Consider the following 27,815-nt stretch of genomic DNA (forward strand, 5'->3'; position numbering starts at 1 on the left):
ATCATTTATTTGACCCCTATTATGGACTCTATGGAAAACGATAGTTTCGGTTTGTTGGAAACAGGTGGCGATAATGACGCTGAGGATGGTGAAATCGAAAGTGATGAGGCATGTTCCATCAGATGAAGACTTCGTTGGGCGAACTCCAGCGGTGGCAAAATAAGTGGTTTCAGCGGAATGAACGTTGGAGGTGCGATGTAAGCTGGTGGTGGTGGACTGGGCATTTCCATCAGTATTGGGGCACTCATAAGCCGACTGTCGGCAAAGGCCCGTCGCTTCCGGATTCGTTCCGTTACGGGTGACTCGAAGAATGAGGCAAATTTGCGAGAGTCTGTAAAAAACAAAAAAAAACTTATGTGGTCATTTTGTTTTTCGACGAGCGTTCAAAAATGTCGTGTGTAATTTTATCACACACGTGACGAATTTCGCGCCAATTCGACCAACGGTTGGCAGCACTATAGATAGTAGAATCTATAGATGAGCGAAAGCATGGCTGAGTCGATTTTTTTGCCCGTGCACACGCGCATATGACGTCACAGCCCTTAACGTTTCCATTGAAATCGTGACGTCATGCTCGTTTGGAGACACGTTTGACAGTTCGTTTGGAGACAGAGGATTTATCTTCGCTCATCTATATATTCCACTATCTATAGGCAGCACCATCTCAGAATCGAATGAAACTTGGTAGGGACAAAGATATGGTATTTCTAAGCCACTCTGCATACTTATAGTTTTTCAAAAATTGTCAAGAGTAACATTTGATGAGGGCCTTTTTTTCACCTAATCTCAGAAATCGATGAAATTTTTTCTGCAGATTGTATTTTAATTATCTAACTTTTCTGAGAATAATGTTCCTGTGACATATTTAAGGAAAAAAGTTTTTCTAGCAAAAACTTTTTTCATGTCCATATTGAGTGAAAATTTATCAGCGTGTTTTATACCTACTGCGCCAAATATAGGTTCAGCAGCCTACTATCAACCAACGACACATTTTGGACGTATACGAATTTGTTAAGAAAGCAATTTAAATAATATAAAATTAATGTAAATAATCTCACATTAATGTAGACCACCATTTGAAAAGGGTTTATTTTTCTTTGACTTTTTGTAAGTAACTTAAAAAACAATTGCGTTCACAAAAATATATTTATTATTTATAAATATATTTAATTGTACCCAGTAATTGTTATTCTCAGCGTTTGTTTAATTGAATTAAATAACCGTTGAATTACCTGAAGATGTCGTACGGTGCATAATTTGAAAATGTCTTGTTTATTCATTGCTGCTGACTACCCAATAGTACCTGTACCTGTTAGATAATCAAAATACCTATCTGCAGAAAAAAAAATCATCGATTTCTGAGATGAGTTTTTTTTTGTAACATCGATTTTAATTTTTTAAACTATTTTTTTTTCAGTGTATAAATCGGTTTTTTATTTTTTGGATGTTTTTCCAAAAAACTTCTGGTAATTTCACGATAGTCCGCCATACAACACTTTTATGTAGGTCTTGTAATTTTAGAGTTACATCGATTAAAAAAAAACAATGAAAAAAATAGGCCTCATCAAATGTTACTCTTGACAATTTTTGAAAAACTAAGTATGCAGAGTGGCTTAGAAATACCACTTCTTTATTATAGACACTATAGGTTCCATAGACGAGCGCAGGCCCGGTTGGGTCATTTCGATTAAGTGTGTTTTTCCACTTTTTCACAGTGTACCACGCGAATTTGACGTCACACGCTTCGTTGCTTGGATTGCAATCGTGACGTCATGCTCGTTTGACTATACACTCGCCTTCGCCTCAGCTCGTCTATGGAACCTATAGTGTCCATAATCGTTATGCCCTCCAAGTTTCATTCGATTCTGAGATGGTGCTGCCAGTCCCATAGAAAGGTTGGCGCGAAATTCGTTACGTGTTGAATAAGCCAGCTAACATTTGCTGGCATCTGCAGAATGCCTTTGCGCGACTTGGAGATTCCGTCGGTATTTATAGCATTTACGAATTGAAATTATTTGAATAATTTGTATCTTATTGTGTAGGGTTTCTTACCCCATTCCCGGCCTAACATGCGTACGACTGCATTATTTAATTGATATTTATGACAGGAAGCAACTTTTTCTGAAATTTGTAGGCTGTATAATACTGCATTGGGGTTCACTTCTGCTTAAAAATAGCTATTCGTGCTAAATATCGTTCAAAGAAGCTTTTATTTGATTTAAATTAACGAGGTGCAGCACTCATTTCAGTCATAGCGATTCCCAATCCGGCATACAAAAACCAGTTCCCGGCCTAAGCAAAATTTCACTCAATCTCTCAACCTTTTACTCTCATTCTCTCTCGGGACGGTAGAAAATGCGATGTAAACAAAAACATGCACGTTCGACGACAACATGATGCCAGATGGTATTATTCATAATAATTTTTATTTGGTTGAGAAGATATATTAACTCATCAAAATTTCTTCCAAATACCTTAAAACAATATTTATTTCACCTTTTAAAATCGAGAGAACTATAAATAACATGATAACGTCAACGTATTAGACAATTTTCCTATTAACGATGAAGGATCATTTTTATAATTCTGGCCTTTTGGCAGCACGGTGCGGCTAGAAGTTCTTGGGCCGAGGTGAATTTTTGTTCGGTTTGTGAATACATTTTAAAATGTATTCTAGTATGTTTAAATAAGTTCTAGTGAAACGAACAAATAAGAATAATTGAAGTGCGGGTGTTTAGAATTGTGGTGTGATGATCAACAGCTTCATGCAATGGATGTATCGAGCACTGTGACGATTTTCAGGTAGGTGTTTATTCGATAATACCGTTTTGTAAAAGTGGAAAGAATCACTCCGGCTCAGTGGTGTGGCATCGGAGAGTGAAATTTTGAATTCTACATTTTTATTTTCTGCAATTGAATCAATTAGGAGTAAAACAAGTGATAGAAAAATATTGAGTATTGTGAAAAATAAATGGGAGACTTTTTAAAAATTATCAACCATAAACCTACGACTTCCAAACAGTTTAAATCATTAGTTTTCTGTGCAGTGAGCCGGGAACCGGGTCCATAGGCCCAAGTAGTGATTTACCCTATGTATTTGTACATTGTTTATGACAATTTATTTAGAGTATCGGGAAGAGTGAATTATTTGATTCCCACCCCGCGGGATGGTAGTACGATGCACCTTCTTCGCATGGAAGAATATCCATAAGGCCTCATCGAGGTCCCCTAATTAAAAATAGGAATATCAAAACGACCATGTTCTAATCGATGGTAAATTCCTCTCGAGCATCACGAGCATCCGAATACCACCACATGTCTCCTGTGCTTCAAGCTTTCGACATTGGATGCCTATAAGAAGGTAGAATAGTCTAAGACTACTCGCAGCACATGAAAGTGACACTGCTAATAGAAGAGTCGCTCAGCGTAGCTTCTCTTGGAGATGGCGAGACTCAGTTTCCAGTTCGGGCTGGGGAAGTTTTCGGGGGATCAATTAGATAGCAGTTAACATCGTCACAAAGACGGATACTGCTCAAGTCTCCAAACAAATGGTTTTCATCCCAGAAAGCGGCCACACGGAGTACCTATGCAGATGAAGAATTTCCGAAAGTAAGAAAGATGCATTAAAGTGGAGGTCTACGACAGGCGGGTAATTCTGCAGAACGATACTGCTTAGGATATAAGCATCATTTCCGAGCAGCACTTGAAGCTCGGGTTTCATCGTTGCTGCAAAGTGGTAATCAAGGGATCGAAGCCACCGGTCGATTTTTTTTATCGTCCAGCAGGAGCTCAGCCTGCTTGGGACCAACCTCATCGATATTTATTTACCATCTCGGGTCGGTGCCATTGGCCCAATTTTGCAACCACGCGGTACCAATGGAATGTGTGGATGGGAAAAATTTGACCATCGAATTTCAACAACGTGTAGTGCTCAAAAGTTTCATCTCCTAGAAAAAAGACCCCATGCAAAATTTGAGCTTAATCGGACTACGTTAAGGGTTTGATCAAAGCAGACAAAGTTTGACTTTTTTAAACACGAAAATTTCCCATCGGGGTACAGGAAAATTTCTAAATCGATTTTATTTATGCCAAATGTCTTAGAAATGCATGAAACGTCGAGATCTGGTGTTATCTCGAAAAAAATACAGGAAATTGACTTTGGAAATAAGAAATTTTTTGGGACTGCCAAATGTCTTAAAAAAATGTTTTAGGGATAACACCAGATCTCCAGGGCAGCATGGACTATGTCCAAGAGCTTGACGATCCTTCCCTGCGAGTTGTGGCGCCTGCCTAGGATGTGTTGGGATTTAACAGTGGGCTTTGTTAAACTTCTATAAAAAACTGCATGTATCTGCAAGCAGGCTCCGCCAAAGCGACCGTGTGCCGGTCAAAGCGCGTAAGCCCAAGTCATGGTGTTCGGTGGGAGGTTAAACAGACCTGACACGATGGCCCTCCGCCGAGACAGGAGGTTTGCGCAGGCCCATTAAGCCGCCTTTAAAAACAACCATTACGAACAACTACGAGTCGATACAATCGGCAACAACCTAGGCGACGAATTAAGGATCACGATTGGAAGCTTGGAACATGGAACTGAAGTCGTTAGGTTTCGCAGGTTACGACAGGATAATCTACGATGAATTACATCCCCGCAACTTCGATGTCATAGTGCAGCAGGAAATCTGCTGGACATGACAGAAAGTGTGGAAAAGCAGGCATTGAGCGGCTACCTTCTACCAAAGCTGTGGCACCACCAACGAGCTGGGAACCGGCTTCATAGTGCTGGGAAAGATGCACCAACGCGTGATTGGGTGGCAGCCAATCAACGCAAGGATGTGCAAGCTGAGGATAAAAGGCCGTTTCTTCGACTACAGCATCATCAACGTGCACAGCTGGAGCAGACATACGATGGATACCCACTGCGGGACGTCAAAATCGTCATCGGTGACATGAACGCTCAGGTAGGAAGGGAGGAAATGTATAGACCGGTCATCGGACCGGATAGTCTGCATCAGTGGTGCAATTTATCAACAATGCCTGCTGAGTGTGATTCTTTTGTTTTGTTTTTTCTCTGCTCCTCTTCGCCTATGACGGTGTCTTTCAGTCAGTAAGACAAAGCAGGAGTAGATTAGCTTACTCGGTTTGCCAACTGCGGGCTGAAGCTGATGATCATTTGGCACAAATTTCCTGTCATTGTCTTTCAAGTGATAGTATTCACCCATGCATTTATATAGGGCCGTCGCATTCACGCAGCAGCGAGTGAACTGAATGGACTGTCACTGCGGGCTGCGTGTGTAATGAGAAGAAAGGTCTTTTGTTTACTCTTTCTTTGTTTGTTGCTGCTAACCATTTTCAGTTTTCACTGTTAGGAAGTGAGTGTGAAGAGGATATGGTATCAATTTCAACAAATTTCAGTCACTGAGATTGAGAATTCGCACCACTGGTCTGCATACCGTATTGAACGACAACGGCCAACGATGCATAAACTTTGCAGCCTCCCGCGGAATGGTAGTCCGAAGCACTTTCTTTCCCCGCAAGAATATCCACAAGGCCACATGGAAATCACCTAATCAAGTAACGGAAAACCAAATCGACCACGTTCTAATAGACGGTAAATTCTTCTCCGACATCACGAACGTACGCACTTACCGCAGTGCGAATATTGAATCCGACCACTACCTCGTTGCAGTATGTCTGCGCTCAAAACTCTCGACTGTGATCAACACGCATCGGAGTCGTCCGCCGCGGCTAAACATTGGCCGGTACAAGACGGTAGACTAGCCCAAGACTACGCGCAGCAGCTGGAAGTGGCACTCCCAACGGAAGAGCAGCTAGGCGCAGCATCTCTTGAAGATGGCTGGAGAGATATTCGATCCGCCATTGGAAGCACCGCAACCGCTGCACTAGGCACGGTGGCTCCGGATCAAAGAAGCGACTGGTATTAGGGACGTTCCGATACTTCAAAATATCGATATTTGATTCGATACGATAATCGAATCAAAGTATCGATATCACCGATTTATTGGAATGAAAATATCGATATATCGGAAAATCATATGATATTTCTTAAAAGAACATATTTAGAATATATTTGTTGCATTTATTCAATTACTATCGTATTACCGAATCACCCCTTCAAATTTCCAATAATTATTGGAAATGACTTTTGTTTTCTATTACTTAATCCAATCTGCTTCTAGAGTGTGCCAGTCCAACAATCATCGGCGGCGGCGTTCGTCGTAGTTTCAACGGTAGTGGTGGCGTTTTCGGCATGATACTGACCTCACTAATTTCCGTTCGCGCGATCAACTGAAGTTTCGAGAAATTTGCTGACAATTTCTTACAATCTAATGACAATTTATCTGTATTTCTCCTCGGGTTTTTCTGATTCTTGACAACAGAAAATTATCTCTTCAGAACTTTCAAGGAAGTTTTTTGAAGTTTTAGTTTTAGTTTTTTAAAGTTTTGAAGTCAAAGAAAATTCAGAATTTTCAGAAAATTCATTCTATTAAAGTATTTTTAACTAAAAAATTCACGAGAAATTATCTTTTTGCTTCGAATGAAATTATCTTGAACTTCGGCAGAAAATTCTCTTCGATTTTCACGGGCATTCTTCAAAATTTACGCAAAAAGAAATTGAAAATTTTCATCAAAAAACCCGTAGAAATATTTTAAGGAAATTCATATGTTTCTCAATTCTTCTAAACTCCCATTTCCGCAAATCTCTTCCTAATTTCTCAAGTTTATTTATCTAATTTATCATAGGAACACGTCAAATATGTAATTAAATTCGCATAAGATTTCAAGGACCAACGGCGTGACAGATGTTGCACAACGGCGCGTCAATGCAAAGTGTCGAGTTTCCAAAACTATTTGTGATGGAAGCACACACCTCACACCATCCACGCTACCGGAACAGAATCCTCTTAACCATTAAAAATACGGTCTTTCATATCCATTTTGTAGTACTTTGTACTTTGTTCTGATTCAATATATCGATATCGAAAGCAAAAATATCGATATGACCGATATATTGGAAGCAAAATATCGATACAAAAATATCAGATATCGAAACAAAAATATCGATATTCCGATATATCGGAAGTATCGGAACGTCCCTAACTGGTATGACGGCGAATATGAGCAGTTAGTGAGCAGTTAGTTGAGGAGAAGAATGCAGCATGGGCGAGATTGCTGCAACACCGCACGAGGGCGAACGAGGCACGATACAAACGGGCGCGGAACAGACAAAACTCGATTTTCCGGAGGAAAAAGCGCCAGCAGGAAGATCGAGACCGTGAAGAGACGGAGCAACTGTACCGCGCTAATAACGCACGAAAGTTCTATGAGAAGTTGAACCATTCACGTAAGGGCCACGTGCCACAGCCCGATGTTTGTAAGGACATAAACGGGAACCTTTTTACAAACGAGCGTGAGGTGATCCAAAGGTGGTGGCAGCACTACGAAGAGCACCTGAATGGCGATATGGCAGACAACGGTGGCGGTATGGTAATGAACCTAGGAGCACGCGCGCAGGACATGCGACTTCCGGCTCCGAATCTCCAGGAAATTCAGGAGGAGATCGGCCGGCTGAAAAACAACAAAGCCCCTGGAGTTGACCAACTACCAGGAGAGCTGTTTAAACATGGTGGTGAGGCACTGGCTAGAGCGCTACACTGGGTGATTACCAGGGTTTGGGAGGATGAGGTTCTGCCGTAGGAGTGGATGGAAGGTGTCGTGTGTCCCATCTACAAAAAGGGCGATAAGCTCGATTGTAGCAACTACCGCGCAAACACATTGCTGAACGCCGCCTACAAGGTACTATCCCAAATTTGATGCCGCCGACTAACACCAATTGCAAGAGAGTTCGTGGGGCAGTACCAGGCGGGATTTATGGGTGAACGCTCTACCACAGACCAGGTGTTCGCCATACATCAGCCATAAAACAGCTCATTGCAGTGAGTGGATCTGATCCGTCCAGCTCATTGAAAAGAGTCAGCTCCTTGGATCAGCTCTTCAGTTCTTTAATGCTTAATATATTAAAACATAATTGTTAATATGTATTATTATTTTAATTTAAATTATTGTTCAAAAATTTGAAAAATGTGTGTCATTTATTTATTTATTCATTCATTCATCATTCATCTATTTACCTCACCTTGAAATTTTTAAAATGTTAAGCTATTATAGTGAGGTAATAATTTCTATTGAAAAACAGACAATTTTAAACTAATAACATTTATTACGCTTTTTCTGACCATCTGGTTTTGAAGTCTAGGAGTTCATTTAGAATCATCACATTTATTTCTAAACAAAAACTAACTCAACATTATTTTCTATTCATAATTCTAAGTTACATTTCGTTGGTTACCTTGATAACGTTTCTCAAATCGTTGATTTGAATAATTCAGTCCCTAGTCTCTGATATGTAGGGTAACCGGCGGTAATGTTGGCCCTGGATGTAACATTGGCTCATCACGCAAATTAATCAATATTTCAGCGATAATACGTCGATTTGTAGGAAGGTATTAAACATTGCTTCTTTAGAAAAGTGTATCAAACATATATCTGCTTCATAACTCTAGATTTATACACTTCTTAAACTATTAAAAGCAATTATCTTGCGTGAAAAATCACTTTGACTCGGTTTTTTAGCAGCCATGTTTCGTTGACTTATGCAGGCTGGCTGTGCTAGAGTTTTTCTTTTGCCCAATAAAAGAGTTTTCTGAATGAACATACCTGCTTTCGCACATCAGATGGATGGATAACAACCACACTATGTCAGCTATCATTTTTATTTCATAATTTCCATTAGTATAGCGACATAATTAACCAAAACTTTTTTGGACAATACTGGGGGCACCCGTAGCCAAATGGTGGCATGCGCTTTCGATTTGTAGCACTACGTTAGTATAGGTGAAACTCTAAAATCAAAACATTCTCACCAATAACCCGTACTGGAGAAAATAACCGAAAGCTGCAGATAGAATATCCGATGCTTGCGATTCAGTTGCTAAGAATTTTTGTTAAAACAAGTTAATCCACTCAGCGGTTAAGTTTCATTCGCAAATTACATAACGCTAAACTCTATCCACACCAAGCCTCTAGTAATGCTTCATGTATAGTAGGATTTTGAAATTTATAAAGTCCTTAACGCTCAGACAAGTACCCTCCCACAACCTAAAACGTCATGTAGTTTGAAAATGGGTCCTCGTGATGCTTTTCTCGAATCACGATATAATCGCTTTCATTCGCAGAACATACCAAAAATAATTGCCTACCTTACGGCTTCCAAACACGATTCAAGCAAAAGCGATTCAAGTATCAACCTTTCGTGGTTCGATACACCATTTTCTTCATAATTTCGCAAATAAATGATTCAATTAGTGTAAGAATATTTAGTTTTATCATCTTTCGCACGAATCCTTCAAACATTTTCTCATTTAATAATGGAAAGATACAATGGATCGTATGTTTCATTAGATAAACTTTCAACGTCATTTCATGTGAATAATTTCAAGTCAAATTACTTGATAAATACCTTCATCATAATTTAGATTTATTATTGCTAGCAAAAAGTATTTTGATTTGTAAAATGATACCGAAAAAGTATTCTTTCAACTCGGGAAGTTGAAACACGTGAGAGTTTTGAGAGGATTCACAACATCTGATCGATATAGAGAGGAGTGGAATCAAACGCACGTACCAATCATAAAACTTCAATGCAGGCAGAGTTAAAAACAAGCATTCAATAATTGTATTTATGAATAATTGTGTAATAATATCAGGTAGTTGGCACAGTTATAACTGTTTATACACAGTACAAAGCAAGGAGTTGCCTAGAATAAGTTTTACAATTGGCTTTCTTCAGTAGTGCGTTATGCTACGTACACACCAGTCAAGCAGTTCGACGAACATTGACTCCACCCCCAAGAAAACGCTTCAGTTGCTGCTTTGTTGGAACGTGTGTGAAGTTGTTCGAACAACCATTTGACAGTTGGCGGCTCGGTTGGAAAAAATTAAAACGGTTTGATTTTGGTTTGAGTTGTCGGGGGTGGAGTCAAGGATCGCCGAACATGTTTGAGCATTTGTAGTGAAGTTGCACAAACCCCCATATATTTTTTGATGGTTGATGCTCAAGTTAGCGCTCCGGTCGTTCGTGTGTGATATTGTTGGTCGAATAAATTGATTGTTCGTGCCGCTGTTAGTAAAACTTGATGGATGTTGGAACAAACGAGAGGTGGAGTCAATGTTGGTCAAACTGCTTGACCGTGTGTACGTTCCATTATGCATCATCCCCACCTGAAACATTGTTTACGTTTTGGAAAAAAGTTTCTTTGAGAGTATCGCGAGAGCGAGAGCAACACAACTGCCATGGTTTCAACTAGCAGTAAATCTCAAAATTACGCGGCAGCCAATAATTAACGTATGCAATTTGTTTGAAGGCACAACATGAGGGCTAGTACATGTAGCCTTTTTGTAAGTGCAGTTTTTAATACAGTTTTCATTTTTCTAAACTTCTTCACTTGCAAATATGGTGAATAGTTTGGAAATAAATGATTCATATAATAGTTTTTTCGTTAGCATGTCCCTGGTAAGCGTGCTATTGGGGAAATCTGAAACGCACTCTCACAATTAGTGTGGTAGTATTTTACATGCAACCAATTAGAAGTCAAGCTCAATAAGATGATTTGATTTTCTCTATTTGTTTGCATGCTGCCTTTATTTAACGCAAGCAAAATAACTGGTACTATAAACAGCAACCCATCTTTATCTTTCGTATGTTCGAAATCAACAATCACTCGTCCCAAGTGGGCTGAAAAATTATCCACCTGATAGGGACAAGGATGCCGACATTTTGTCCATTTCTCTCGAGACTTTCGCTGGTTTAAATGAGATATTGCGGACATTCATCGTCGTTTTTTGCTATTTGGCGTCAAAACCAAATGTAAGCAAGCTGGCTGGTGGAATAATTCTGGTTGGAAATGCAATATATGAAGATTTATAACGATAAATGTGCTCAACCGTAGCATAATGGGCCAAGGTTTGAGCCGTTACCCCTATATAAACCATATCACGTGTCATAAGTTTTCTCTTCATACTGGGTGCAGTAAATCAATGCCTTGCTTGCGCGCGCTTCTAACCATGCGTAGTTGACATTTTCATACAAGCGAGCCCATTCATTTATATTGGTTCTCGAAATGCGAGAGAACTAAAAACAAGAGAGTAAAAAAATACACACGCTTAAAATCAATAACACAGTGATGTGTTTGCATCACACAAAACGGACCTAATGCGGAACATCCCCTAGATGAGCGATAGTTACACAGCCACAAAAATAGCTCGTGTGGTTTTATTGAAGCTTGGATTTCAATATTTTCAACAGTATTTGGTTCCTCATGAAACAAGGAATCTGTACAAACGTTAACATGTTGAAAAGGACCGTTATCACGACCGTACGAGGCATTTTTGTGCCTGTGTAACTGTCGCTCATCTAGGGGATGTTCCGCATTAGGTCCGTTTTGTGTGATGCAAACACATCTCTGTGTTATTGATTTTAAGCGTGCAGAGCACGGTGCTACAAAAAAACCGAGTGCACATGTAGATTGTAGATGTAGCAGTATACCGGCGGGAAAACCCGTCGCAAGTAAAAGATCCGCTCCGTGCAAGACACAGCTCCCAGTTCGGTTCGTTTGAACCACACGGTTCGCTCGCTAGAATCGGTCGCGATTGACTCGGTCGCTTCCATGTCACAGCAATTTCGAGTTGGACGACGACATGAGCGGAACTGAGAGTTGTTCGGATCTTCGGATCTTTTGCTTGGTACGGTTCGTTCGCTACCGCACTACTAGGTATCTTTTGTGAGTCCGTTCGTAGCGCTCGTAGCCTGTGGGTATGGGTTAAGAAATAGACGGCAAGCTGGGCAAGCTAGATTATTTTTGCTTGTGTGTTTCTTATTCCTCTCTGCAGCAGAAATGATTTCTGTTGCTTGGCTAGATGGTGCTTGAGGTGCAAATAATAAACGATATGCACGTGCGCGGTACTGGAATAGAATGCTCATACAAGCTCGCTTGTGTTGTATACCGCGAGCGTGGTATTTTCGTTTGTAATGTACAAAATACAACAGCGCGCGTACTCGAGTACGCACGCTCGAGGGAGTATCTCTAGGCGCGTGTTTGACAACGATTTCTTCAATTTAAAGTGAGCTGCTGAGCTGGGCTTCTTTAAAAAAGATCCATGGCTCATCAGCTCAATGTAAGGAAGCGAATCTTTCGAACAGCTCCTGAGCGGAGCGCCCATCTCTAGCAGAAACGCCGCGAATACAACGTGCCCACACATCATCTATTTATCGACTTCAAAGTCGCATATGATACAATCGTTCGGGACCAGCTATGGCAGTTAATGCACGAAAACGGATTTCCGGATAAACTGATACGGTTGATCAAGGTGACGATGGATCGGGTGATGTGCGTAGTTCGAGTTTCAGGGGCATTTTCGAGTCCCTTCGAAACGCGTAGAGGGTTATGGCAAGGTGATGGTCTTTCGTGTCTGCTATTCAACATCGCTTTGGAGGGCGAGGGAGTAATACGAAGGGCAGGGATTGACACGAGTGGTACGATTTTCACGAAGTCCGTCCAGTTTTTTGGTTTCGCCGACGACATTGATATCATGGCACGTAACTTTGAGAGGATGGAGGAATCCTACATCAGACTGAAAAGCGAAGCTAAACGGATTGGACTAGTCATCAACACGTCGAAGACGAAGTACATGATAGGAAGAGGCTCAAGAGAGGTCAATGTAAGCCACCCACCACGAGTTTCTATCGGTGGTGACGAAATCGAGGTGGTTGAAGAATTCGTGTACTTGGGCTCACTGGTGACCGCCGATAACGATACCAGCAGAGAAATTCGGAGGCGCATAGTGGCTGGAAATCGTACGTACTTTGGACTCCGCAAGACGCTCCGATCGAATCGCCGCCGTACCAAACTGACTATCTACAAGACGCTTATAAGACCGGTAGTTCTCTACGGACACGAGTCCTGGACGATGCTTGTGGAGGACCAACGCGCACTGGGAGTTTTTGAAAGGAAAGTGTTGCGTACCATCTATGATGGGGTGCAGATGGCGGACGGTACGTGGAGGAGGCGAATGAACCACGCGTTGCATCAGCTGTTGGGAGAACCATCCATCGTTCACACCGCGAAAATCGGAAGACTGCGGTGGGCCGGGCTCGTAGCCAGAATGTCGGACGGTAATCCGGTGAAATTGGTTCTCGACAATGATCCGACGGGAACAAGAAGGCGAGGTGCACAGCGGGCAAGGTGGATCGATCAGGTGGAGGACGATTTTCGGACCCTCCGCAGACTGCGTGGTTGGCGAAGTGCAGCCATGGACCGAGCTGTATGGAGAAGTCTTTTATGTCCAGCACAGGCCACTCCGGCCTTAGTCTGATAATAAATAAAAAATGTAAATTTCGCATGGGCAGTTCGCATTTTCGCCTACTATGCAGGACAACGTCTGTCAGGTCGACTAGTCAATAAATAGATAAAATGTAGTTCTCCTTGTGTTAGCTTTGTGAGCAAATGCGTAGGATTGGCAATTTGGAGGTGGCGAGCTCGATTCTCGTTGGAGACTGGAATGTTTTCGGGTGGTGTGTATCCATCAATTCATGCAATGGCAGGCATAGAAGAGGTTTCAAATTATAACTCCAGATTATAACTGTGTTGAAAGAGCATTAAGTTGAGAAGTAGGCCAAGTACCTCCTAGAATGTAGAGCCGTTCTAGAAGAATAAGACAACAAAAAATGAAAAAGATATCAACCAAATTTGTTAAGCGATAATTAATACACTCTTAGTGGCTAATTGGGGTGACGCGCGAGATTTGAAAGCTGTCATCGCGGGAGGAAAAAGAAAAGAAACAATCTGGACCCGATCACGTGTCTTGATTATATCGCACTGCAGCAGCTCTCGAGCGATTATGATGTGAACCCTCGAGGTTCCCCCCCAAATCCGAGGAAATCTGGATCGGGACGGAGGGAATCGATACCGATTTTGTTCTCGATTTTAAAAATAAGCTAGGAAGAGAGGAATCTTGTCAGTCCTTCGCCAGTCAATCAGCGGCTTCGATCGAAGTGTAGTCGTCGGGGGAACCAGCTGGGCCGCGTCAACAAGTCTCGCTCTTCGCGGACCGACTGCGCGACTCTCTGAATGGCAGTTGTTGTTTGTTCAGTGTAGTATACAATACCCGCCTTTTTCTATTAAGTTATAATATGGAACAAAACGAGGTTGGGGTATGTATAAATGTCCAACCGTCAGTCAAACAAATATACATATTAATTTGGGATCGCACGGGATTTTCCCCTTCTGTGTTTTTTTCCAAAGATTTGGCACTTGTATTCTGTAGGTGGATAAGCAGTCGTTGTTTCTTTTATGTTCTATTTTTTGTTGTTCTTCCTCGCAGCATGGAGTTCCGTTTATTTTAACGCAATTTTAACAGTTTCGGACTAAGTAGTTGTATTTCATTTGAAGATCAGATTTCAGATTTCACCATATGGACAAGTTGCATCTTCTGTTTTAAAATTAAAACACTTGTCGTTTCTGTTTTTGAGCATTGAAGCACTGTTGCAAAGATTCCTACATTGTAAAAAAATCGTTCATTTAAAATCAAAATAAAGGTATTTGAAATAACGATTTAACTCGCAATAGGGTCAATCGATTAGATTTTTTTCTTCGGAACAAATTTTACGAAAACAAAATTTAAAAGTGCGGTGCTGAAATCAGCTCATTATAAGATATTTGAACCATGAACCACAACAGACAAGGGAAGATCCATTAATTACGAACGCAAAAATTGGCCATTTTCAACCTCCCCCCTTTGTCACACTTTTTGTATGAATCATTAAAAAAATGGTATGGATTGTCACACTTCAGGCAACCCCCTCCCCCTCTAAGCGTAATTTATGAATGCCTTCCAATGCGCTTTCCGAACAATGCCGGCTTATTTCCATCTAGTAGTCAAATCAATTTCTCAAAGTGCCGGTGCAGCTTTATTCTACAACTGATTGCAACAAATAATAAATCAATTGAATCTCAGATTATTATCTTCCGGCGCGAATTTGAAACCCCACCACATGGCAAGAGTAGCACGGGTATGGCATCAATGTATTGACGCGCATCGCCCCAAGCATGGAAACAAAATAATCAGATTGATTTTTATGGGCCTCCAGGGCCTCCGTACACCGAAACCCGTATTCTTATTCTTGCTTTGATGGTCATTTCCCCAAAACAGAAAGCCACTAATTAAAATGAAACAAATGTTTCCATACCGCACGAAGGAAGAAGCAACTGCAGGAGGATGGAATGGACGGGTGAAGTGCTTGGCTGAATTGATTCGGCGCCTAAACGTGGGAGGAAGAGAAAGCACGCGGCAGAGCCTATAGATATCAAATGTTACACTTTTATTAGCGCCGCAAAGCAGGAAAACAACAAATTGGAATGATTTCTCGTTGATCCGCTCCACATGCACTACGTTCCTAAAACAATTCATTTTTCCTATTCTTGTGGAGCTCGGATTGAGGCGGAAAATCTCAATCATAATGTTTACAAACAGTTTTGATTTCAACCGTCCGTTTGATGATCATCAGAGGTAGAACTAGGCCATAAGCAAGCGTATTTCAAATCAAATGTCGATTCTCGTGGGATTAAAATTGAGGTTACGATCACAAAAACAAAAATCATATAAGTGGATGCCGCGTCAAGCTTCCAAAAGTGAAATGATCATCAAATTATCCCATTTCACAGTAATTGTCTCAATTAGTTCCAGCTTCTCGAGAGGCACATCCGCCGCCGCGCCACTCTGTCTGGCGGCTTCAGTCTGGCGTGAAAATCAATGGCCTTTCGGGGTGCAGCTCAACACCCGTGCAACCGTCCGTCGTCGAACGAACGAAAGAGGAATCCTGAAATCCGATCACCGATCCTGTAGCGGAAAATGAAAATTTTCATAGTTTCAAATTACGCGAGGATCGTCCTAGAACAACATACACAACACATTCATTCATTTATACGTACGTATGTAGGTACTTGGCGGGTTGCGCATCAGAAGACAGACGAAATGGTTTCGGGTGCATGTTCTGTGCATCCTCGGCAGCAGAAGCCAATGCACATTAGTTTTGCATCCTTTGTTGGGTGCGTAGGCCTACATGTAGGGAAATTTGATCTGATGCATATGTCGGTCACAGAGTCACTGCCAGCAGAGGTTTATGGCTTATCCTTTTTAGGCAAGTCGCTCGAGGATTGACTTTTACGAGGTGCCAAGCTGTCTGGCCCGGCGACTTTCACTCTTTCTTGTTTTACAAATTTATTTGTTTTAGGAAATTTGTAGTTGATTCTAGAACGCAATTTTTTACATTCCTCTTTCACAGCTTTATGTTGCCACAGGAAACTTTCACACAAAATAAACTTTAACTATATTCAAATAACTTCCTTATGTACAATACAGGGTGAGCAGGGTTGTTGTCAGTAAAGTAAATGTACTTAAAATCAAAATGCAAGCTTAAACATTATCAAACAATAATTTCAATCGTAGATTATTCAGGTTGAACTGATGGTTTTTATTTCTTTTGGCGGACATAAGACCTTAACATTTTTAAAACAAAAATAAAATGTGCACTTACTATATCCCTAAAGATTTTCAATGTATAGAACTTTTTTTCATTTTTGGAGAAAATCGTATTTAAAAGACCAGGGCGTAGCTGCAATTTTGGCGGGAAACGGGATTTTATCAAAATTGAGTTTCATTCACCACCAACGTCTTCTATTGTATTAAGTTAGTTATGGAAAAAAACAGACCGCATTGTGCTTTTGTACTGTGCGGTTGATTTTTCTCTTTGCGGAAGGAAGTTTTTAATACTACCCGTAGCTAATTCAATTTCAACAGTGCTTTTCAGCGCTTTTCATACCCAATGATCCCGTTACGATCTTTGCAAGGACCCGTGCCTTCGTTTTACGTTGGACCCGTTTGCGGAAGTAAAATTCCGTGGATCGCAGCGAGCGAGATGGGCAGACCAGGTGCAAAACGACTAAGTAACATTTTGAGTTTTATCATACTCTATTAGCTGTTTTGGAGAGCAAATTTTCAAGACTAGCAATAAAACTAAAATCTACATGACAACCTCTTGATGACCGCTACAAGATTATGTTATGACCAGGGTTGCCACATTTAAATCTGTATTTTTGCCCAAGAAAATCTTTATATCTGTATCTCAAGTCAAAAAATCTGTATTGCAAATCTGTATCCATCTGAACCAAATCAAATTCGTCGTTAATAAAGTTAGTTTTGAAAAGATAAAGTCCGGAAATACTATGCGGAACTACAAGTCAGACATGTCAATATTTAGCATTTTTTTCCGCAATTCTTTCCAAGGATTATAAATAAAGGAATACAAGAAACAATGTTTGCTTTTTCAAGGTTTAATATTTGATCATTTACGTGGCATATTTACGAATAACATATACCACGAATACAATATAGCCATATGCAGAACAATTTTATTGGACTAATATTCAGCCACACAGAATAAAGGCATTTATAAACTGTTTCAAAGCATTTCAGATATGATCTATGATTGTTAGTATTATTTTAGAGCATTTTCCATAACCACATGATTATATTTTAATAATCTGAACATTTTCCGGAACATAATCTGATCGAATTTCAAAATTATTGATCTGCATGAATTGCCAATTAAGAACCTTCCAGAGACCACGTGTTCTGTATCTAATTTATTTAATCTTAAAAGAAGATAATTTTAGATTAGCATAAAAGTAATTTACAATAATTTTTGGTACTAATATCTTCAAGAAATCTGTAAAATCTGTAAATTTTTCAAAAATCTGTATATCTGTATAAACAGATTCTTGGTCACAGCCTTACCTCAAAAATCTGTAAAATATCTGTATATGTGGCAACCCTGGTTATGACCAAGTGGACCACTCTTGAGATCGTCTTTAAAGCAAGTTTAAGGTTATTCATAAGAGTTCCATAAAACCGCTGTCAAAAAAGAGAATTTTTTTCCGTGGAGCTTTTTCTTATTGTATTGTACAAAAAGGATAAGGACTGTTCATTAAAGTAAGTGGACACCTTTTTATGAATAGTTTAAGGTTAAAATTTAACAAAAATTGGTAATTTTCGCTCTGTATCTAAAGACATCGTTTACTTTTTCAGCACACCTGAACAATATGGAAAAACTTTAGAAATTCCCAACGATGGGTCGAATCAGTTTATCAACAGATTAATTCTGCACAAATGGTGCGTTTTAATGGACGAGGAGATATCCGTCAAATTGGACACCAGTACACTTCCAGAGCCACATTTTTTAACGCTGAACAGCGGACAGATTTGCCTGATGACGTGCGATATATTCGAACCGAAAAAAATGGGGCGCCAGCCCTCAGGGGGCGCCGGAATCAAGAATTACGGTATGGGAAACAGAACAATTTTATTCGTTACATGGCCAAATAATAACAAACCGACTACAAAGTCCAAAGGTCTATGGCGGAGATATTTCAAGAAATCTAATCTTTCTTCTATCTCAAATATACAAGTCGAATGATTTGGTCTTAACTTTCGCTTGTCATAAGACTCGAGTCGAGTCGAGTCAAGTACGAGACACTGAAGACGGCCTTACTGTTGAGGTCGAAATACGTATCTGTCAAGATACAATTAAGTGGTGGAATTCAATGGGATTGTATTAACTCGTCTTATGACAAGTGAAGACATTCCACTAAAAAGCTCAAAATAATTTTCTTATCAAAACTTAACTTTCGGTTTCTCTGAGCCTTTCGGAACCGGTTACAAGGGGCTAAGAAAAAGTCTATATTCAAAAAGTCTAGTCTAGTTATATTCAAAAAGATTGTTACCATTTTTGGGCACAATTACTGCCATAGGTGTGTAAAAGACTTTTTGCGCTAATGACTTATATCGGGTATGGGTAAGGGTAAGAATGGTGTAGATTTAAGACAAATTTGTTCATTTCATTCAGAAAAACTTCATTTACTCCGAAAAATTATCATCATGGCCGCAATTGACCTGGCGGAATTACGATATGCAGTGATAATGTGCCTTGCTTAAATGACTACTTTAATTATAATTTCTCTTAGCTCTCGTGTATTAGCAAAATTGATCCACAATACATACAACATGTGCCAAGCCATGTGTTATCAAAGCATTCATAGCCTCATTTCAACTGCTTCCGATTTCGATTCCGACCACTTCAAAGTTGGATTTTATTAACCCAACAAAGTCCCTCCAAACCACTGACAGACCCATTCTTACTTGCAAGTGCGTCAGTTCCTTCCATTAAGAGCAAGAAGCAGTCATTTGGACACTATGAGCTGTAAGTAAATAACTTTCAGCTATTTTAATGATCTTTCAGCTTGGATGTTCCAACAGATTCCATACGAGGATCCACGACGCCAAGTTCCTAACATATCTTACCATGTTTTGCAAATTAGTGTAAAAGCTCACAACATTTAAAAACTTTCCAGGGACATATCGCCTAATATACTGCTTGTTATATGAAGCATCTTCAATCCACTAAACTTTTTAATCTTACTGTTCTACAAGATGAGCCAACATAGTGAAGAAAATCACATTAATAAAAATTTATAAAACTATAATCTGGGATTCGAAATGTTATTGGATTGTGAAATATTGCACATTTTTCCTTAGTAAGAGAGGGGCACAAAAAAAATCGCCAAGGGTGCCGGGAGTCCACGCTACGGCTCTGGTCCTTCTTCATGATAGTTATATATTGAACTGGAACTTGGCTTGCTTTTCAACTTTGTGGTCAATTAGCATTTCCACAGTTATGCAAATTTCATCTTATTGAAAGCTTTTCTATATCAAGTCGTGGTCATTGCACCATTCGTTGTGTATTCGCATTTATACCATTTAATTTACCGGACGTAAAAGGATATAGTTTGCTTGATTTTTATTATCTGTTTCATTTTCTGAAGTGGAATTTCACCAATAAACAACAAAATCTTAAATATACGAATGCGAATGCGAATGCCCAGTTGGGAAAATTTATGTGTTTATTGTTTTCTTTGTTTAAAATATTTGGGGAACATGGAACAGAAACATCTGTTTTTAGCCATTCGATTGACCATAGTTCACGAAGTTCAACATAAACATTGTGTTCTTGTACAATACCATTATAAACCTAATTAAAACTACTAAGTTTTATTTAGGTTATGCGTAAGACAAGTCTTTGACCAATATATTCGGCTTTATGACAGTTTTCAAAATTGGTTTTATTAGAGTCCTCAAGATAATCATTAGGCCCCTAATAAGCTCATAAAGCATTTGACATTTGTGGTTTTATTGAACGTTTTATTACGATTTTGAAGATAGCTACAAGTCTTCCAATAAGGCTAATCTCGCGGCATTGAGTAAAGCAGCGATAAAGCCGTTAAAATTTAAATAAATCTATGAAGCATTGAAATTATTACTTGGGTTGGCGAGCGTGGGGCGTATCCGAGGATGGAGAGTTGCGGCCTCGAACCGTGTATTGTGGCGTCAAATTGTTGATTCAGTGTTATCTGTTTAGATGTAGACTAAATAAATGAAAAATGAATGGCCCAACTTGTTTTTAATCCACTCGAACAATTGATTTGGTTTTAACTGATTCAAGTCAGCTGTGTGGCCAATTAGTAACTCATGCTGACTTTAACTCTGATCACCTTCCTGTGACGTTTGAAAGCTCACAAGAAGCCATTAACCATCCAATCAGCTCTACTTTTTTTTTTTTTTTTCTTTCTCTTTTTTTTTTTTTTTTTTTTTTTTAGTCCCACCTCTTACCCCCACACCAAAGAGCTCTATGCGAGCCCCCTGGTAGTGGACACTTACTATAAGAAACAATCGCGGGAACAAAAAACAAGCAATTCAAGAAAAATACTATGTGAGATCCCAGTGAAACTTTGTGTTTCTTTGAATTATCATAGAGCCGATTGGGATTTATATAAAACGTACTATATCGATAGGAATTTTGATGTTGATATTCCTTTGGATACCAAAAGTGATATTGATTATGCGCTCGTATCTTTGACAAATTAAAATGTGAAATTAAATTCAACTCCATTATTATTGCCGACGATCTTCAGCTACTGATCCGTCTTAGAAAATGTGAGGCGAAGGCAATGCCATGGAACTCGCGATCCCGCTTTGGAAGTTATTTGGCGAGATTTGCAAAATGAAATTAAAAAAAACGTTTCACTATTCTGAGAAATACCAACTTTGAGAATAATGTCTCGAAGTTGGATCCCAGTTCGAAACCCTTTTGGAAATTAACGAAAATTATTAAAAAACCTCAAAAGCCAATTCCAGCGCTTAAAGAGGGAAATAAAATTTTATTAACAAATGGCGAAAAGGCTCAAAAACATGCTCAGCAGTTCGAGAGTGCCCATAATTTTAGTCTAGGTCTCACTAGTCCAATTGAGGATCAGGTTACACGGAGCTTCGAAGACATTCTCAATCAAGATAATGTTTTTGACCCTTCGTTGGGAACTAATTTGGATGAAGTGAGATCTATTACTAGAAAATTTAAAAATATGAAAGCATTTGACAGTGTTTGGCATGAAGGTTTGATTGTAAAATTGATGAATTTTAATTTTCCTCTGTACATCATTAAACTGATCCAAAATTATTTATCAGATCGCTCACTGCAGGTAAACTATCAAAATTCTAAATCTGATAGATTACCTGTAAGGGCTGGTGTCCCCCAAGGCAGCATACTGGGGCCCATATTGTATAACATTTTTACTTCTGACTTACCTGATTTACCACCAGGGTGTCAAAAATCTTTGTTCACAGATGACACAGGTATCTCAGCCAAAGGGCGAAGCTTTCGTGTCATTTGTAGTAGATTGCAAAAAAGTTTGGATATTTTCTCCACTTACTTGCAAAAATGGAAAATTTCCCCGAATGCTTCCAAAACTCAGCTTATAATTTTCCCACATAAGCCGAGAGCTTCTTATTTGAAACCTTCTAGCAGACATATTGTCACTATGAATGGGGTTCCAATTAATTTGTCTAGCGAAGCTAAATATTTAGGACTTCTGCTAGATCAAAAAATAACTTTTAAAAATCACATTGAAGGCCTTCAAACCAAATGTAACAAATATATTAAGTGTCTATATCCACTTATAAACAGAAAATCAAAACTTTGTCTTAAGAACAAACTTTTGATTTACAAACAAATGTTTAGACCTGCCATGTTGTATGCTGTGCCAATATGGACTAGTTGCTGCAATACCAGAAAGAAGGCACTTCAGAGGATTCAAAATAAAATTTTGAAAATGATTCTGAAGTTGCCTCCGTGGTATAGTACCAATGGACTTCATAGATTTTCTAATATTGAGACATTGCAACAAATGTCCAACAAAATAATTTCCAATTTTAGACAAAAATCGTTGCAATCTTCTATTGCAACGATTAACCCCTTGTACCCTTAGTATAAAATGGGTTAAGTTTAGTTTAAGTTGAAAACATTGTAATTCCTACATGGTTCAATTCAACCAGAGGAAAAAAATTCTTACTGCCAGAGGCAATTGAAATGTATTAATAATAACTAAAAATATGACATAGCAAATAAGGATGATATTTTAAGAAAACACGGAACACCTAGTCTAAGAGATGAATGCATGTATTAAATAATTAGCAAATAAAATAAGTAAAAAAAAAAATAAAAAAATAAAAGAAGTCGACTGAAATCTAACCTGGCAACAGGTTAAAGCGATAGCTGGACAACGCTCAGGATGGAGATCTTTCAAGACCGGAGGTGTACGGGATCCATAAGTAACTAAAATTGACGACTGTGACCGCTTCCGGGACCTAGGGATCCCGGGTGTCCCGGATGTCCCGGGGAACCTGTAGAAGGGGACATTTCAGTTTTAGCACCAAAACTGGTCATTCGACGGTTCGTTTTTCATGGTTTTCTATCAGAAAGCGAAGTATGAATATTAAATGGACCTTTCACGATTTTGAACCGCTTCCGGGACCTACGGACTGTCCCCGGGGAATCTGTAGAAAGGGGAAGGTATTAGAGAATATTTTGGTTCTGGCAGCAAAACCAGTCATACTTCTTTTGGTGCTAAAACTGAAATGTCCCCTGAGACCAGTGGCTAAAATCGTGTTTTTGGCGCATTTATTTAATAGTACCTTTATTATGTGATTTAGCGTAATGGCCTCTTCGAGACATTTTATCAGTAAGTTGACGCGCTTTTCTGGATGTATTCAGCCTTATGATCAATCCCCCTAAAAGTGAGATGAAAAATATGTTTTTCCACTTTACAATATGGAAGGTAAATGTCTTCGCAAGAGTTGTAGCAAAAGTTCTCCTGAAAAACTTTGTCGAAGACACCAAGTTCGTAATTTCATTACTTTTGAAGATTTATTGCATTTTATGCCAACAAGTTTTGAACATGTTTAGAATACTATCATATGGAGACGCATGGTGCATTGGTTCATCAACTCCTTGTGGAGGGTGATTGATTTCTACCTTATATGGTTTTTGATTAAACATTCCTTACATTCGCTTACAACTCTACAGTTAAGGTATTAATTTAAAGTTTATTACTTGTAATTTGTTATGCGTATGAGATTGACTGCCACAATTTGCTCGGTGTCAAGAAGCAGTTAAATCAAATATGACTAAAAAGTCCGATAAAACTGTAACAACTTTTTTATTTTTCATATTTTCTAGTCACAATAGCCACCCAACGACGTATTTCAATATTATCTAAAACTTTCTAGAACATGCAGAAAATGTAGAAATGAAAATAAAAAAGATATGATGAAAACCCCATTTTTAAAAGGGTTGTCAGCATAAAATGTAAAAAACTGGGTGTTTTCGACAAAGTTTTTCAGGAAAACTTTTGCTACAACTTTAATGAAGAATCAAACCTTCTATGTTGTGAAGTGGAAAAAATAAATTTTTCATCTCACCTTTAGGGGGATTGATCAGTAAGCTGAATATCTCCAAAAAAGCGCATTAACTTACTGATTAAATGTCTCGAAGACACCATTACGATAAATTGCATAATAAATGTACTATTAATTAAACGCGGTCAGAACACGATTTTAGCCACTGTGCTGCGGTTCAAAATCGTCAAAGGTCCATTTAATATTCATACCTCGCTTCCTGGTAGAAAACCATGAAAAAGGGACCGTCGAATGGCCATTTTTGGCGCTAAAATTGAAATGTTCCCTTCTATAGGTTCCCCGGGGACAATCTGTAGGTGCTGGAAGCGGTCAAATTCGTCAACGATCCATTTTATATTTATATCGCGCTTCCTAATCGAAAACCATGAGGAACGAGTCGTCGAATGACTAGCTTTGGTCTCAAAACTAAAATGTCCCGTTCTACAGGTTCCCCAGTGACTTCAGGATCCGTATTTTTGGTTGGTTTTTAATTCTTGACGTATTAGAAGACTTCTGGAATGTAATAATAATGGAAGTTCGGTCAAAAAGCTTGATTCAAATGGATTTGTGGCCTTGTCCCTTTCAAAACTATCGATAGGCACCGATTCGAAACATATGGCCATATCTCACTTGAGTCTGTTCCGATTTCAAACTTCTACAAATGGTTCCAATCAGAAAGAACCCTACTTTGTTTGTGGTTACTAATATTATGTTGTTTTTAACCACAACTTATCCTAAATCGTACCACAAATTTAGGATTCTGAGCCTACCTTTAAAAGCCCCTGAATGTCTCCTGTATCCAATGAGTATGATCGACATTGACATAGTTTCAACACATCTATTTTGTCAAAAATTTGCCTATCCCAGTTATTTTGGAAATCCCCTGTATATACTCTAATTCTTTTTTAAAATACTCTTGGCGTTAAATTTATGGTCTATGAATGATATACCTGTGACGAGACGAGAAAGAAGCGTTCTACGCACAGCTGGAGCAGACATACGATGGATGCCCACTGCGGGACGTTAAAATCGTCATCGGTGACATGAACGCACAGGTAGGAAGGGAGGAAATGTATAGACCGGTCATCGGACCGGATAGTCTGCACACCGTATCGAATGACAACGGCCAACGATGCATAAACTTCGCAGCCTCCCGCGGAATGGTAGTCCGAAGCACCTTCTTTCCCCGCAAAAATATCCACAAGGCCACATGGAGATCACCTAACCAAGAAACGGAAAACCAAATCGACCACGTTCTAATCGACGGTAAATTCTTCTCAAACATCACGAACGTCCGCACTTACCGCAGTGCGAATATTGAATCCGACCACTACCTCGTTGCAGTATGCCTGCGCTCAAAACTCTCGACGGTGTACAACACGCGTCGAAGTCGGACGCCGCGGCTTAACATTGGGCGGCTACAAGATGGTAGACTAGCCCAAGAATACGCGCAGCAGCTGGAAGTGGCACTTCCAACGGAAGAGCAGCTAGGCGCAGCATCTCTTGAAGATGGCTGGAGAGATATTCGATCCGCCATTGGTAGCACCGCAACCGCTGCACTTGGCACGGTGCCCCCGGATCAGAGAAACGACTGGTATGACGGCGAATGTGAGCAGTTAGTGGAAGAGAAGAATGCAGCATGGGCGAGATTGCTGCAACACCGCACGAGGGCGAACGAGGCACGATATAAACAGGCGCGGAACAGACAAAACTCGATTTTCCGGAGGAAAAAGCGCCAGCAGGAAGATCGAGACCGTGAAGAAACGGAGCAACTGTACCGCGCTAATAACACACGAAAGTTCTATGAGAAGTTAAACCGTTCACGTAAGGGCCACGTGCCACAGCCCGATATGTGTAAGGACATAAACGGGAACCTTCTTACGAACGAGCGTGAGGTGATCCAAAGGTGGCGGCAGCACTACGAAGAACACCTGAATGGCAATGTGGCAGACGAAGATGGCGGTATGGTGATGGACCTGGGAGAATGCGCGCAGGACATAATTCTACCGGCTCCGGATCTCCAGGAAATCCAGGAGGAGATTGGCCGGCTCAAGAACAACAAAGCCCCTGGGGTTGACCAACTACCAGGAGAGCTATTTAAACACGGTGGTGAGGCACTGGCTAGAGCGCTGCACTGGGTCATTACCAAGATTTGGGAGGAGGAAGTTTTGCCGCAGGAGTGGATGGAAGGTGTCGTGTGCCCCATCTACAAAAAGGGCGATAAGCTGGATTGTAGCAACTACCGCGCAATCACATTGCTGAACGCCGCCTACAAGGTACTCTCCCAAATTTTATGCCGTCGACTAGCACCAACTGCAAGGGAGTTCGTGGGGCAGTACCAGGAGGGTTTTATGGGCGAACGCTCCACCACGGACCAGGTGTTTGCCATTCGCCAAGTACTGCAGAAATGCCGCGAATACAACGTGCCCACACATCATCTATTCATCGACTTCAAAGCCGCATATGATACAATCGATCGGGACCAGCTATGGCAGCTAATGCACGAACACGGTTTTCCGGATAAACTGACACGGTTGATCAAAGCGACGATGGATCGGGTGATGTGCGTAGTTCGAGTTTCAGGGCATTCTCGAGTCCCTTCGAAACCCGCAGAGGGTTACGGCAAGGTGATGGTCTTTCGTGTTTGCTATTCAACATCGCTTTGGAAGGTGTAATACGAAGAGCAGGGATTAACACGAGTGGTACAATTTTCAATAAGTCCGTCCAGCTATTTGGTTTCGCCGACGACATAGATATTATGGCACGTGACTTTGAGAAGATGGAGGAAGCCTACATCAGACTGAAGAGGGAAGCTAAGCGGATCGGACTAGTCATCAACACGTCGAAGACGAAGTACATGATAGGAAGAGGTTCAAGAGAAGACAATGTGAGCCACCCACCGCGAGTTTGCATCGGTGGTGACGAAATCGAGGTGGTAGAAGAATTTGTGTACTTGGGCTCACTGGTGACTGCCGAAAATGACACCAGCAGAGAAATTCGGAGACGCATAGTGGCTGGAAATCGTACGTACTTTGGACTCCGCAAGACGCTCCGATCGAATAGAGTTCGCCGCCGTACCAAACTGACTATCTACAAAACGCTAATTAGACCGGTAGTCCTCTACGGACACGAGACCTGGACGATGCTCGTGGAGGACCAACGCGCACTTGGAGTTTTCGAAAGGAAAGTGCTGCGTACCATCTATAGTGGGGTGCAGATGGCGGACGGTACGTGGAGGAGGCGAATGAACCATGAATTGCATCAGCTGTTGGGAGAACCATCCATCGTTCACACCGCGAAAATCGGACGACTGCGATGGGCCGGGCACGTAGCCAGAATGTCGGACAGTAACCCGGTGAAAATGGTTCTCGACAACGATCCGACGGGCACAAGAAGGCGAGGTGCGCAGCGGGCAAGGTGGATCGATCAGGTGGAAGATGACTTGCGGACCCTCCGTAGAATGCGTGGTTGGCGACGTGTAGCCATGGACCGAGCCGAATGGAGAAGACTCTTATATACCGCACAGGCCACTTCGGCCTTAGTCTGAATAAATAATAAATAGAATGATATACCTATCTTGTACCAAGTGATGCATAATTTTCGCAGTATTAAAAAACACTAAAAAAAATGGGAGGGGGGATGTTGGGTGACATAAAATAAATTTAATAATTATTCAAACACCCTAATTTTCCTTCCTTTCCTATGGTATTATTGTATTGCCTAACCTCGACCAAATCACGAGTCTTTCAGTTTCTCAAAACTAACCCTATGTGTAAGAATCATGAAAATGTATCAAAAACATCCCCACAAACATTGGAAGCTGAAGAAGAGCTTGTTTC

At 40.4% G+C, this 27,815-nt stretch overlaps 1 protein-coding gene across 1 annotated transcript in view; it reads right to left on the bottom strand.

The window, feature by feature from the left end:
* Positions 1-5: 5 nt before the first annotated feature.
* LOC134207170 (doublesex- and mab-3-related transcription factor 2) overlaps positions 6-27,815 on the bottom strand; it is a 30,511-nt gene continuing 2,701 nt past the window's right edge. Inside the window, exon 2 of the mRNA XM_062682891.1 lies at positions 6-331. Coding sequence (XP_062538875.1) covers positions 6-331 — 326 coding nt within the window. The remainder of the gene's footprint in view (positions 332-27,815) is intronic.

Source organism: Armigeres subalbatus, chromosome 1, assembly GCF_024139115.2.
Source record: "Armigeres subalbatus isolate Guangzhou_Male chromosome 1, GZ_Asu_2, whole genome shotgun sequence".
NCBI lineage: Eukaryota > Metazoa > Arthropoda > Insecta > Diptera > Culicidae > Armigeres > Armigeres subalbatus.